The 14,039-nt window shown below is 39.1% G+C and overlaps 1 protein-coding gene across 2 annotated transcripts in view; it reads left to right on the forward strand.

The window, feature by feature from the left end:
- Positions 1 to 951: 951 nt before the first annotated feature.
- atp6v1h (ATPase H+ transporting V1 subunit H) overlaps positions 952 to 14,039 on the forward strand; it is a 29,780-nt gene continuing 16,692 nt past the window's right edge. The window contains exons 1-9 of one of the 2 annotated variants that reach the window (XM_023286846.3): positions 952 to 1,077; positions 2,154 to 2,307; positions 3,484 to 3,583; positions 4,792 to 4,881; positions 6,128 to 6,241; positions 7,754 to 7,858; positions 9,067 to 9,120; positions 10,080 to 10,177; positions 12,135 to 12,327. In XM_023286846.3, the coding sequence (XP_023142614.1) occupies positions 2,204 to 2,307; positions 3,484 to 3,583; positions 4,792 to 4,881; positions 6,128 to 6,241; positions 7,754 to 7,858; positions 9,067 to 9,120; positions 10,080 to 10,177; positions 12,135 to 12,327 (858 nt within the window). In that variant the 5' untranslated portion in view covers positions 952 to 1,077; positions 2,154 to 2,203. Of the gene's footprint in view, positions 1,078 to 2,153; positions 2,308 to 3,483; positions 3,584 to 4,791; positions 4,882 to 6,127; positions 6,242 to 7,753; positions 7,859 to 9,066; positions 9,121 to 10,079; positions 10,178 to 12,134; positions 12,328 to 14,039 lie in introns of those variants that run through there. The other variant, XM_055014702.1, reaches the window with a different exon arrangement.

A 14,039-nucleotide genomic window follows, 5' to 3' on the forward strand; every position in this document is an offset into this window, starting at 1 on the left:
GGGGGGGGGCTGGAGTCTATCCCAGCTGACTCAGGTGAAGGCAGGGGACACCCTAGACAGGTTGCCAGTCTGTCACAGGGCTACATATAGAGACAAACAATCACTCTCACATTCACACCTACGGGCAATTTAGAATAATCAATCAACCTCAGCATATTTTTGGACTGTGGGAGGAAGCCGGAGTACCCGGAGAAAACCCACGCATGCACAGGGAGAACATGCAAACTCCATGCAGAAAGATCCCGGGAAAGCCGGGACGTGAACCAGGGACCTTCTTGCTGCAAGGCGAAAGTGCTAACCACTACGCCACTGTGCAGCCCTATTAATTTTCATCTCTCTAATTTTTACACTTTGCAAAGTCATCCTTCGGGCCGGATTGGACCCTCTAGTGGGTCGGTTTTGGCCTGCGGGCCTTATGTTTGACACCCCTGATTTAGAGTATTATGTTATGGGGCTTTATGACTGAACTCCTTTTATTCTCACAAGCACCTGCATTTCTGCTCCTGAATTATTGAAATGGTTGATCACCTAAATTATAAATGAAATCAAATTTAAACTAGTAATTCTGAGACACACTTTGACAAATAACCATAGCTCTGCAAAAAAATAAAAATAAAACTAATTGCAAGACACAGTTTAAGAATCATTACTAGCAAAGCACTACTCTGTGATGTTAATGTGGGACATGGACTGAGCATAGAAAAAAAGTAGGATCACCTCACAGTTTTACTCTGAAACAACTAAAAATGGTACAAATAACAGGTTAAAACCTTTAGGCTGGGGGCTTAGCTCAGCTTAAAGGTTGTAACCTGTTATTTGTACCATTTTATGACTCTAGTAACGCCTACTTTATATTGGAAAAATGACTTCTAAATTTTAATATGTGCCTGTGGTTCTGTGGTCATTCCTAACCGAACATAGCTGGAGCTTATTTCTTTTATTTAAGGCTAAAATCTTGTCCTTTCCTGTAACTTGTGCAGCAGCCGGTCTGCGGTGCATGTGACTGACTGACTGTCACATGACAGATCGTGACGTCGTGTTTGAGTCTATCAGCTGGTCGCTCAGGACAGCAGCTAGGTGAGTAATTCAACTGAGTTTTTACTCCTCCATTCGTTGCCATGTGGATTATAACTCGGCAAATATACCTTTTATCAAACTGTGACATCCTACGTGTTACCACTCGTGTAGCAGTTATCATTTTCACAGAATACAGGATGTTTTCCTAGCTACATTAGCACAGCTAGGTTCGGTTAGCATCAGCTTATTTTTCTACTTGCTGCTAGGTAGCCCTTAGCTAACCGCTGTTAGCTGTATAATTGGGCATTTTCATTTATAGGAGTTATATATAGCTACAGTCCAAACACAGTTTAATTCCATAGGCTGTGCACTGCCTTGTTTTATGACACCTCTTGATAGGAAAGCACAATGAGTTGTCGTGACATTGGGATAAGCTAGTTATTTAGCATGACCTGCTGCTGCTAGCTGTTTTAGCCTCAGCTGCTGGGCTGTTAGCCTGCTGGATAAAACAGAATATAACAACTAAGATGACGTAAGGAATATATATGCTTCTGCAGTAATGTCCAGCAGTGTTAACTCAAAAGTCCCTGCATGATAGCTTCCTTCCCGGAGTAACAGCTCTGTGACAGCTGTCCAACCGAGTTGTACCATCTTTACTTGAGTATTAGGATTACTGTAGTTTGCTGCAGAGTTGCAACATTAATTGATTAATTGATTGGTTGTCAACAAATGAATTAATCGCCATCTGTTTTGATGATTAATTATTAGTAGTAATTGGTTAAGAATAAAAAAGCCCAAATTCTCTTTTTTCCAGCTTCCTTAATTTGACAGTGTTCTGCTTTCATTATTTCTCAGTGACAGTAAACTCATTATCTTTGGTTGTGGACAAAGCACGACATTTGATGACATCATTTCGGGCTTTGAGAAACACTGGTCACCATTTTCTGCCACTTCAGAAACCTGACAATTACTCTGAGTAATTAAAAAAAATCATTGACTTATTCATCGACAGTAAAGATAATCATTACTTGAAGCCCTAGTTTGCTACTTTTTTCCACGATCAAAACAACCTCAAATCTGTAATCTTCCCTTTAATGTTGAATCACTGAACTGATGTTAATTGTATTTTTATTCAGGTGGTGTTGGATTTTTACTTAGGCAAATACTGTAGGAGATATATTACAGGATGGATATTCGCGGGGCTGTGGACGCTGCAGTCCCCACCAACATCATCGCTGCCAAGGCAGCTGAGGTTCGGGCCAATCTGGTCAACTGGCAGTCCTATCTTCAGTAAGTTCACATGATAACAGTGCACCTTGCTAATGTACACCACAATCTAACATAAATACTGCTTTTACCAAATTTCTGTGTTTGTTTAACACTGTTTGGAATATGATTTTTATACTGTAGGGTTCCTGTAGAGGTAGTGGTGTGGGTCTCTGTTTCTAGGATTTATTCCACCCTAGTTACAAACACTATCAGTCAAAAGTTTGGACACACCTTCTCATTCAATGCTTTCTATTAAATTATTTTATACATTGTAGATTAATACTGATGCCATCAAAACTCTGAAAGAATACATATAGGAATTATGTTGGAAACATAAAAGTGTTAATCTTGAGTATTAATCTACAATGTAGAAAATAGTACAAATAAATAAAAAGCATTGAATGAGACGGTGTGTCCAAACTTTTGACTGACAGTGTACTTTTCTCCCCTGAGAGTAGAAGTCTATGTCTAATAATAGTGAGGGTTGTCACCGCTCTATCTGGTATAGTATAGCTGCATATTTTACTGAATATTTAAATATTTTATTGTGATGTAGTATTAAAGTCAGCATGCCAGAACGTTATTAAACAAGAGAAGCTCTCAATAAATCAATCTTCCGGAGCATGAGTGGAATTTTTGCTGACTAAAAGCAGTGTGGTAATCTAAAAGCAGCTCTGCTTTAGTTCCTGGATTGTGAGTCACTGTCTTGAGTGATACTTCCTTTTTTAACCTGTTTGCTTTAATACAGCAACTGTGATTTATGACTCGCAGCATAATTCCTGAAAAAAGTTATCCGACGACTTATTTCTGATTCTAATAATTATGGATATATTAAAGCATGTTTTTACTTTAAATTCATACCTTTATATACTGTTGTGCGCTGTGTCTTTACTAGACCATGCGGTATGTCGAGGGTAATTGCTGTTATTGTTCAAGCTGTCCTGCGCAATTTGAAACACCATGCTAGTGAGAAAGCAAAGCACATTGGTACAATCATCCAGTGTGTGTCAAAGCCATATTTGTATGCTGTATGGCTTTCTTCAAGTGGAATGTTTTAAATTCCTTGTGAATATGAAATACTAGTGATTTTCTTTTTTTTTTAGCCAGCCTGTCAATGTCCTTGCTCAAATTAGAGTATATCATTTGTTGCAGTAGCAGTGTTCTGTAATGACAGAGTCTTGGTCTATTTTCTTGTAGGAGTCAGATGATCTCAGCAGAGGACTGTGAGTTCATCAAGAAGTTTGAGGTGGCCAACTCTGAGGAGAAACAGGTCATTCTGACCAATGAAGGACATCAGGTATGGAGTCTTTTACACTGTCTCTGCATTTTTATTTGTTTAGTGCCATTCAAAGCATGGTATAGCAGTGGAAGCCATTAGCTTTGACATGTTGTGGCACCCTTTCAGATAAATAATGGCACTGCAACAAAAAAAACACAGGTATCTCCTTTAATTACCTTTTAGTGAATTCACAGAGCTGGTACCTGAATGGACAAATGCACTTAAGTAGAACACGTGGTGGGGTTTAGCATTGATGCTATGCTAATTTGTAATATACCATGCAACTATAAAAAAATGAAAGTGTGTCGCTTTTGCGATTAGATTTATAGTTGCCTTAGTTCTACCTTTAAAGACATAAGCTCTATTCACATGCGGCTAGTATTACCTGGGAAACTCATGTGATTTAGGAATTACCCCTCCATGGAAGTGTTTCGTGCGATGCATTTACACTCGATATGTGAAGTCTGTATTTTAGCTCAGTTTACTGACATTATCCACAAATGTGATGTTGGTACACTGCAACATAATAACTGCTGAGCCTTTTGAAAGTCTGCAAAATGTTCCCTACTGCAAAATACTGTCCAACCTCTTGTTTACAATTGCCAGTGCAGCTTCCATAATTCTCCACTGAAAAACAGGCAGAAGAAAGATGGAGAGAATACAAGATAAAACCCCATCCCCGATCAATGAGAAGCTGATCCTTATGTGAATACTAATATTGCAGGAACTCTGTGCTTTCTGACTGTGGCAGCTCATTTGCAGTGCAATTTTTACTTTACAAACTGTGCAGATTTGCATAGGGTTAAGATATTGGAAAACCTCTGCAATTGTTACAAATTACTGGAGGTGCCCATTTAATAATAGTCCTATATGAAGAAGACTTCAGACAACTTGTAGTATCATTTGAAACAGCTTTAATCTGAACTTCCTGGTTTGTATTTCATATCCTACATGTACCCAATACTAACATGCCCTCCTTAATGTAGTGTCTCCTGTTGTTTTACCTGTAGTGCTTTAGTCACTTTAAACTACCCTTAAACTGTGACATCACGACTCATTGTGAAATGCATTCCTGTAAACCTAACTACAGACACATCGTAATGCATTTTGCTGACCTGAGATTGTGTCTGTACAGTTTTCAGAGGTGCCAGGTAGAAGGAAAAGAAAGGTTGCTTGTTCAATTTGTCAAGAAAGTCATGGGCGCTGTGTTTTTGATTATTGCTCAGTGTGCGAAGACCTTTCTCAACCTGATGGCCCACATCTCCAAGGAGCAGACAGTCCAGTACATCCTGACTCTGATTGATGACACTCTGCAGGTACAGAACCACGACTGAGACAAATGACACACACAGACACACACATACACAAACATTCATATATATATATATATATATATATATATATATATAGAGAGAGAGAGAGAGAGAGAGAGAGAGAGAGAGAGAGAGAGAGAGAGAGAGAGAGAGAGAGAGAGAGAGAGAGAGAGAGAGAGAGAGAGAGAGAGAGAGAGAGAGAGAGAGAGAGAGAGAGAGAGAGAGAGAGAGAGAGAGAGAGAGAGAGAGAGAGAGAGAGAGAGAGAGAGAGAGAGAGAGAGAGAGAGAGAGAGAGAGAGAGAGAGAGAGAGATTTTAGCAGGCAGTAGGAACATTTTTAGAAAGCTTGAATGGTCTAGCGATCACATTGTTTAACCTCACAAAGAAAGAGTTTTTGTTTAGGTTTTACGCACTTTCAAAACCTTGGCCACTGTCAATGTAGCAAGTAGCAGTGTCAATGTTCATCCTTGAGCTTCGATTTTAAACACAACTTAAGATGGGTTTAGTAATTATGACAAGCAAAAATTGGAATTTTACATGTAAACACTAGAAGTGTTACATTTACAGATGGTGCTGATTTCCGATCTAAATTGATCCAAGATTTATCTGTTGCTTTTGAAATGAATGCACTGACAACTAGAAATACTGTCCACAAACTTAATTCTTTCACCTTCACACAGTATTTCCAGAAAACATAAAGTACACTTCAAAAAACATTACTGAATATGCAGCTAAAAATCAAATGTAATTCCCATCTGTTATCTCACCTGAACAACTCTTCTTCCAAAACACATCTGATGTGTAATATCTAATATGCTGTCAGCTGTACTTTATCTGTTAAGTAAATTTAATGATAACTCTGCACTATTATACATGTTTCAGTTTAAAGCCCCCTTCAGTTTTGGAAAGCTCTATTGATGTTTATCTGGGGTTTGGAGAAACTCCAAGTCCACACCACATAAGGGTTTACTGAGTAACAATCTGAACATGAACCAGTGACACAGAAGAAAACCAATAGCAACATTTGTGGTCGTTAGCCAGTTAAATATCTATGTACGGACTGCACCCTTAATCCCGGTGGTGTCAGACTTGTTGCTGACTTATTTGGAAATTACTGCAGTATTAACATTTAACATTGTTTCTCAAAGTATTAATTGTTTGTTTTAAGTTGAGGATTATGTTCCATACAGTTTTGCATCAAAGTTTACAATCCAAGAGCTCATCCAAGGTTCTGATTTGCTGTTACTCAGGAGAACCATCAGAGGGTGAACATCTTCTTTGACTATGCCAAAAAGACAAAAAACACCGCCTGGTCCTACTTCCTTCCAATGCTGAATCGTCAGGACCTCTTTACTGTCCACATGGTGAGTTGGGAGATTTTTGCATTTCAGTGTTTGGAAAAATGCAAAAATGCAAGACCTATCAAAATCCAAACTCTCCCTGCGACATTAGCCTGGTTGTTGCAGGCTCATGAGCGACACTGACATTTTCTAGATCGTACATGTGCACAGTGGGCTGTGACCAAAGAAATCAGGTTGGCGGAGACTTGTTTTGAGTCTGTTCTGAAGATATTCTTTTATCAGATGATCTTCTCTAATACACTTTGAGTTCTAATGAATTTTACATTTATTTGAACTGTCATTCTTTAAAATACAAACTGTATTGGTTTTATAGGCTAGATTGCCTGGTGCTGCTGATTTTGTCCCATATCTGTTTTAGTTTGTTGCCCTTGTGAAACACTGTGTAATGTGGAGTTTGAAAAGTGCTCTATAAATAAAGGTGATTATTGTTTTTAGTATTATTTTAAGTGTGAAAACATCTGTAGTCCAACCCTAAAATGTAAGCACAACGTGGCATTTTTAGGAATGAGCACATGATTTAGTGGGATCATAACATAGTAAGATGTGTATCCCATTTACAGCCATGATTTTTTTTTACAGATGTCTCTATTTCTAATCATAGCAAGACATCAATAATCTCTCACGAAGCAAACTTTGCCTTTTTTCTTTAAAAACAGGCAATAATGTAATGACTTCTCCTTGTCACCCATTTCAAGCAAAAAATGGCCACCTAATGACAAGCTGAGTACTCTGATAGGGCACATGCAGCTTTATTAAGTATGGCAGCCAGATGGCATCCAGCAGGTGGGCATAATGTGACCCCAAGTCTGTGACACAGCACTTAACTCAATCCAACTATCGTGCTGAGTTGTGCTTTTAAATTACAGCCTCAACGTTTCTACACATCCTCTCTTGGCAAGGAGGAAATTGTGGAACTAAATTTATTCCTGTCTCATCTCACAGCACGGAAACACTTACCAAGCTGAAATTGTTTATGTGATATTAGATGTGGCGTCTGTCATTTTTGCACTTAGATGCATCATAGTCTGTATTGTGAGAGCTTTCTGGAAAAGATAGAAGAAGCCAAATGACTTATTTTTTTCTGTGACCAGCCTTTACCCTGCTTCTCTTATCTATATTTGTCCCTTTTCTGAAGTTCTAATTAACAATGCTGTAATGCATCATTGAAGATCTGATCAGGTAGAATGCTGCAAATGAGATGAAGCTTTAGCTCTTTTCTAACTATTTCTTATCTTTGTACTCCCTCTCAAACAAAGCTTCAGATCAAGGACACTGCAGTTAGCAAGCAGTGATTCATTCTCAGTATCGCTGCTCACAATACACGTGTGCTATAAATGTATTTTGCATTGCTGAAATCTAATTGTACATGATTTTCTACTTGTGTAGTAAAGCAAGTCATAAATGTACAGCAACACGTTACTCCTGGGTTTCTCAGTGCATTTTATTGAGACCTTGCTGTAGTTTTCTTATTGTTGGCAGTGAGGTTAATGTACAGTCTTCTCCCTCGTATTTTAGGCGGCAAGGATCATTGCTAAGCTGGCTGCCTGGGGCCGTGATCTGATGGAAGGAAGCGATCTCAACTACTACTTTAACTGGATCAAAAGCCAACTCAGTTCACAGGTACATGAATTGGAAGTTTGTCATAAATTTAAAAAAAAAAATGTCTAGTGATGTTTAAAAAGACTTTTAAAATACTCTCAATTAGGGGGTTCAGTTTGGTGCTTTTAGTGCTTGTAAGTAGGGCTGGACTCAAATATCCGAATATTCGGTCATTATGGTCATATCCGACATTATCCAACAGCAGTATTAGTCATTAATCGGGGCCGAATATCCGGAGCCCAGAAATTGCTATTCGGGCCAGCCCTACTTAGAAGGCTACATAAGTGCAATTACTGGCAGTAATATATGGTGTAGTGATAAATATCGCTAATGTTGGCTGAAGAAAGCTGATAAGGTTCACTAAGATCACAACATTTATTCCTCCTAAGGTGAATTTTTGCATAATCATAATTAAGTCTGGAGAGTATCTTCAGTGACAAGAAATGACATTTTTTTGCAGTTGGGTAAAGTCAGACTAATTGAGAATCATCCTTGGTTGGATAAATATATACAAATTAAATTTTGTGATTTTACATACATGCATAAAATTGTATATTAAGTTCTGATAGAAAATTGTTCACTCTGTGCTTTCTTTTTTCTAAATGCCATGGGCTATTAATTTCACAGATATTTGCACCTCTTGAGACACCGGATTCTTCATTCCTATACTGTGTTTAATTTATTCTCTTTTTAAAAGAGTGTAATCATCGAAACAGCAAAAATAATTTCTACTTTCTGTTCATTTTTTTCTGTTGGTTCGGCCCTTAGTGAAAACTTTGTCTGAATTCATATAATGGGTTTATTCATAATGGGTTTGAGCAGACTTGTCAGACCTTGACAGCTCTGAAGGGACCGTCTTTACCTTGGCAGATGCATGCATTTAAAACTGGGATGATAAAACAGCTCTGAGATCGGATTGCTTTTGTATTCTTAACATATCCGGAGGTTATCTTAAATCAGATAAAACCAACTCTTCCAAAAGGATGTTTTAACCTCTTTATTATAAACATTCTTCATCTTTGGGAAACATGTTCTTCCTTCGTGAAATGCCGTTTGACGTTCACTTCCCTCCTCAACAGCTGGGCAACAAATCAGTGAGCCTCTGCTCTACCTGAACTGCATTTATGATCAAGCTCACATATTGTGCTGTCCACCCTCACTTGTACTCAGCTTGAAGCGACAGATTGTGAACTATTTTGTTGCTGTTTCTTTTGTGTATCTCTCATTAGAATCTACATGGTACAGGTCCAGAAACAGGAGCAGGAACTATTTCTCCCAGTGAAGTGAGTATGAGTGAAGTGCATCTATAGTCGCCCTGGCACTTCCAGAAAAAGAAAGAACAAAAGGCAGGGTTTGTGCAAGCTGGCGTCTGTCAGCTGTCACTGGACTTTCACATCTTTTCTTTCCTACCCTTTTCTCTCCCATCCTGTTCTTGCACTCCAGTTTTTCATTAACAATTACAGAGTGTTGGAGACATGAGTCTGTTTACATGAACAGTTTTAGAAAGTTTTCATTTAGACAGCATGGTGTTTGCTGCCACTGGTTGATTTTAAATATACAAGTGAAAATTGCATGACGTGATCCAATTCTCCCTAGTGCTAAAAGCGCATGACAAACAGCTTTTCCTGAACATTAGAATAGTAAAGGAAAATTGAAACAGCATTTGCACAGCAGCAGCATCCTACCATTTTATATCCTTTACTTTGTCAAGCACAGTGTGACATTTCTGAGAAGTGTGCTTTATAATATATACACATGAAAGCTATCTAATAACTTATTATCATCTTTTTCCTCTGCATTTTCAACTAGGTAACCTCTGCTTCTCCGCTCCTCTGTCTTCACTGCTGCCTGTTTCTCTTGCTGGACCTCTATGCTTTTATTCTGTCTTTTTAAAATAACAGATTAATGTGATCTATTTTCTCCTCTCAGCTTCTTCCACTCTAAACTCAATTTCCATTATTCTGCTCAGGCGTAATGGGACACTTTTCCCTCCTGTCGCTCTGTATTGTCTTATTAGTCTGTGGTTTAGCATGTGTTGATGGATACATTTGATGCATGTGCAATGCATATAAAAGGTGACGGTAATGCAAGGTTTGGACTTGTCTACTTCCATGTGCTATCTGCTTGTCAACTAATTCATGTTTCAGAACTGCACTAAATGTACTTTCTAACATTTTGTTTGTTCTCCTGATTACACAGCATGCTCCTGTTTGAGTAAATGTTTGCCTGTGTCCTTTTGCAGAGCTCTCAGTATGTCCAGTGTGTGGCTGGGTGCCTTCAGTTGATGCTGAGGGTCAATGAATACAGGTTTGCCTGGGTGGAGGCTGATGGAGTCAACTGGTGAGTGATTATTTATATATTCCCACAATCACAGTCAGGAACAGCATTAAAAAGAACTCCCTGACATTGTATAGCTCCCCCTCATACCGCCAAAACAACTCTGACCCATCAGGACATGGACACAGGACCTCTGCAAGTGTCCTGTGGTGTCTGGCACCAAGATGTTGGCAGCGAGTTCTTTATATCCTGGGGGATGTTGGATGGGGTCTCTGTGGATTGTGCTTGTTTCAGTGCATCCAACAGATGCATGATTGGATTGGGGTTTCGAGACCAGGTCAAATTCTAGGGCTCTTTGTTGTGTTGCTTGAGCCACACCTGAGTAGTTTTTGCTTGTGGCGGATTACATTGTCTTGCTGAGGCGACTACAGTGTACGTATCCGTAGCATGTAAGTAGCATCCATATGATTGCCAGGGCGCAAGGTTTCCACATGATCAATGTTATTCACTTCACTGCACTCCGGTTCTTTCGGTTCTTTCTTTCATTGTACCTTGGTTATGTCGCCCTCTTCTAAAATAGCAAGGCTGGATTTGTGTTACAAGCATAGTTGCAATTGTAATTGGTATTTTGAATGAGGTTTTTTGTCCCCTGGAGCAAAACCCCAAGCATTTTCCAGTTTCTCATCAGCTCTCTGTACAGTATATGCAAGACTTCTCTATCATGTCCAATCAGTTTGTTACCAGCTGCAGCTACTAAATGTAATTTATATAGAGAGCACACCATCAGAGGTAACTTGGGATACAAACAGCCATTAATTATAAAGAAGTGCAAAAAATACAGCGGTGACTTAAAACAGAAATACAAGTCAAAGTCCGGACTTGAATCCAATTGAGATGCTAAAGGCAAGACCTTAAAACAGCCGTTCATGCTTGAAAACCATCTAATGTGACCGAATTAAAACTGTTCTGCAGAGAAGACTGGGTCAAAATTCCTCCATGAAGATGTAAAAGACTGATCACAAGCTGTAACAAACATTTAACTGCAGTTATTGCTGCCAAGGGACCAACCGGTTTTTAGGTTTAGGGGGGTATTTACTTTTTCACAGGGGTGATATAGGTTTTTCATTACTCTACAATAAACCATCATTTAAAAACTCCATTTTGTGTTGTGTGGGTTATCTCTGTATAATATTCAGTCAAGATAAATTTTAGTTAGATGATCTGAAACATTTAAGTGTGAGAAAAGTGCGAAAATAAAAGATTTCTGTAGGGGGACAAATACTTTTTGCATGGCACTGTAGCTGTTTGTGCCACCGCTATGGAAGAGAAATCTCTGCCCCAAAGGAAGCAATTTAACTCATTTTTAAACAATTTTGCCAGTGTAGTAAGAAATTCAAGCTCTCTGTGTGGCCCTGACTGGAAACATACACCTTACATGTCAGTTTGTGACAAATTAGTCTGTAAACAACATAAAAGCTCAAGATAGTATTCCTGTACATGTGAAATGTACAATAGTAACAACAAATGTACTTACAATTTAACTGACTGATTCATTCAATACGGTCACTCACATGAATACATGGATATAGTATATTCTGGAGCCATATTTCTGAAAGGAGAAAGTAGTTCAAGCTACTCATACCCTTTTCTTTATATAACGTTGTACAACTGACCTGCCTAATTCGCATATGATAATTATTGCACGCCTGTGAGATACACATCTCTGCTCTTACCTGCTGATTCTGTAATTGTATGACTCCCTGTCTAGTTGTAGTCATTAGTACCATACTCTACATTTTAGCAACTTTTCCGTTATCCAAAGGTTGAGCATTTTATTGTAAGCCATCATCAGAGATAATGGAGCAGCAGCATGTGGGTAGACAACTGTGAAAGCCCCTCTATTTGTGAACAGGTAGCAGTTATAATTGTGGGTTCTCTTCCCACTTTGTGCTTTCTTTTTGTTGTTGTTGTTTTTTTATTTTAGATTTTTTTTAACTTATGTATTTTTCTTCTCTTTAAGCATCACTGCGGTGCTGAGCAACAAGTGTGGCTTCCAGCTCCAATACCAGATGATCTTCTGCGTGTGGCTCCTGGCTTTCAGTCCTCAGCTCTGTGAACAGTTGAGACGCAACAATGTGGTGCCAGCCTTGTCCGACATCCTCCAGGAGTCTGTCAAGGAGAAGGTCACTCGAATTATTCTGGCTGCCTTCAGGGTCAGTGGACAATTTCTTGCTTGTTGTTTTCTACATTTCATTGAAAAATATCTGAACGTACTGACTGAAGTGTAGGTTTTTCAAATATGTAAAGTGGCTAAAATCATCATTTTAAAAGTAAGAATGTGTTACATTGCAGTGTAATATTTTAAAAAGTGCAGCTTCCCTTGACTTTACTGTTTTGGTGCACTCTCATTGCTTTCATAACTGTTTACAGTGAAAAACCAACTGTACTACGTCCTTAGCACCAAACTGCAGACAGATAAAATTAACAACCAGCTAATGAACATAGTGAAGCATTTAGCAACTAAAGAAATGGATATTTATGTCAGGAGTTGCTGGAGACCAAAACAAAGCCAGAGGAGAGTGGACATAGAGTTGCATTCACTGGTGGGGTGTACAATAAAAAGATAATAATGGGCTAGGAGGTATATTGAGCTAAATTTTCAGCAGAATTTTAAGCCAGAATTTTCTGTGCTGCAAAGATGATTTTCTTAGAACCTGCTAGGTCACCAGGGTAACTGATGCTGCAGAGCTAACCGGCTCTGGAGGAGGCTCTGTTAGAGTTACACATTTAAATCCACTGCAAGAAGCATCACCCTGTCACCTTTCTTTTCCTTGTGGTAATCTCTCTGAGCAATACAGATTCTCAACAGAGTGAATACACTATATACACGTTATTCGGAACACCTGTTCAATTGTTTGTTAACACAAATAGCTAATCAGCCAATTGCATGGCCGCAACTCAATGCATTTAGGCATGTAGATGTGGTCAAGACAACTTCCTGAAGTTCAAACGGAGCATCAGAATGGGGAAGAAAGGAGATTTAAGTGACTTAGAATGTAGCATGGTTGTTGGTGCCAGACAGGCTGGTCTGAGTATTTCAGAAACTGCTGATCTACTTGGATTTTCATACACAGCCATCTCTAGGGTTTACAGAGAATAGTCCGAAAAAGAGAAAATATCCAGTGAGCAGCAGTTGTGTGGACAAAATGCCTTGTTGATGTGAGAGGTCAGAGGAGAATGAGCAGACTGGTTGGAGATGATAGAAAAACAGCAACTCAAATAACCGCTTGTTACAACCAAGGAATGCAGAATACCATCTCTGAACACACAACACGTCCAATCTTGAAGAAAATAGGCGACAGCAGTAGAAGACCACACTGGGTACCACTCCTGTCAGCTAAGAACAGGGAACTGAGCCTACAATTCACACAGGCTCACTAAAAATAGAAGTCTGGAAAAATGTTGCCTGGTCTGATGAGTCTCTATTTCAGCTGCAACATTCAGATGGGCACAATTTGGTGTAAACAGCATGAAAGCATGGATCCATCCTGCCTTGTAACAACAGTTCAGGCTGCTAGTGGTGGAATAATGGTGTGGTGGATGTTTTCTTGGCGCACTTTTGCCCCCGTAGTACCAGTTGAACATGGTTTAACCCCCACAGCCTACCTGGGTATTGTTGCTAACCATGTCCATCCCTTTATGACCAGAGTGTCCCCATCTTCTGATGGCTAATTCCAGCAGGGTAATGCACCATGTCACAAAGCTCAAATCATCTCAAACTGGTTTCTTTAACATGACAAATGAAAATGCTTTCCTTGAGTATAATGCCTCAGTATATGAAGTTTAAAATTTCAGAGCTGTAATGCGCAGCTGTCATGTTAGAAATAAGCAGCTGCATTAAGAGTTCACTAAGTGGTTAAAATAT

Source organism: Amphiprion ocellaris, chromosome 10 (assembly GCF_022539595.1).
Source record: "Amphiprion ocellaris isolate individual 3 ecotype Okinawa chromosome 10, ASM2253959v1, whole genome shotgun sequence".
NCBI classification, from domain to species: domain Eukaryota; kingdom Metazoa; phylum Chordata; class Actinopteri; family Pomacentridae; genus Amphiprion; species Amphiprion ocellaris.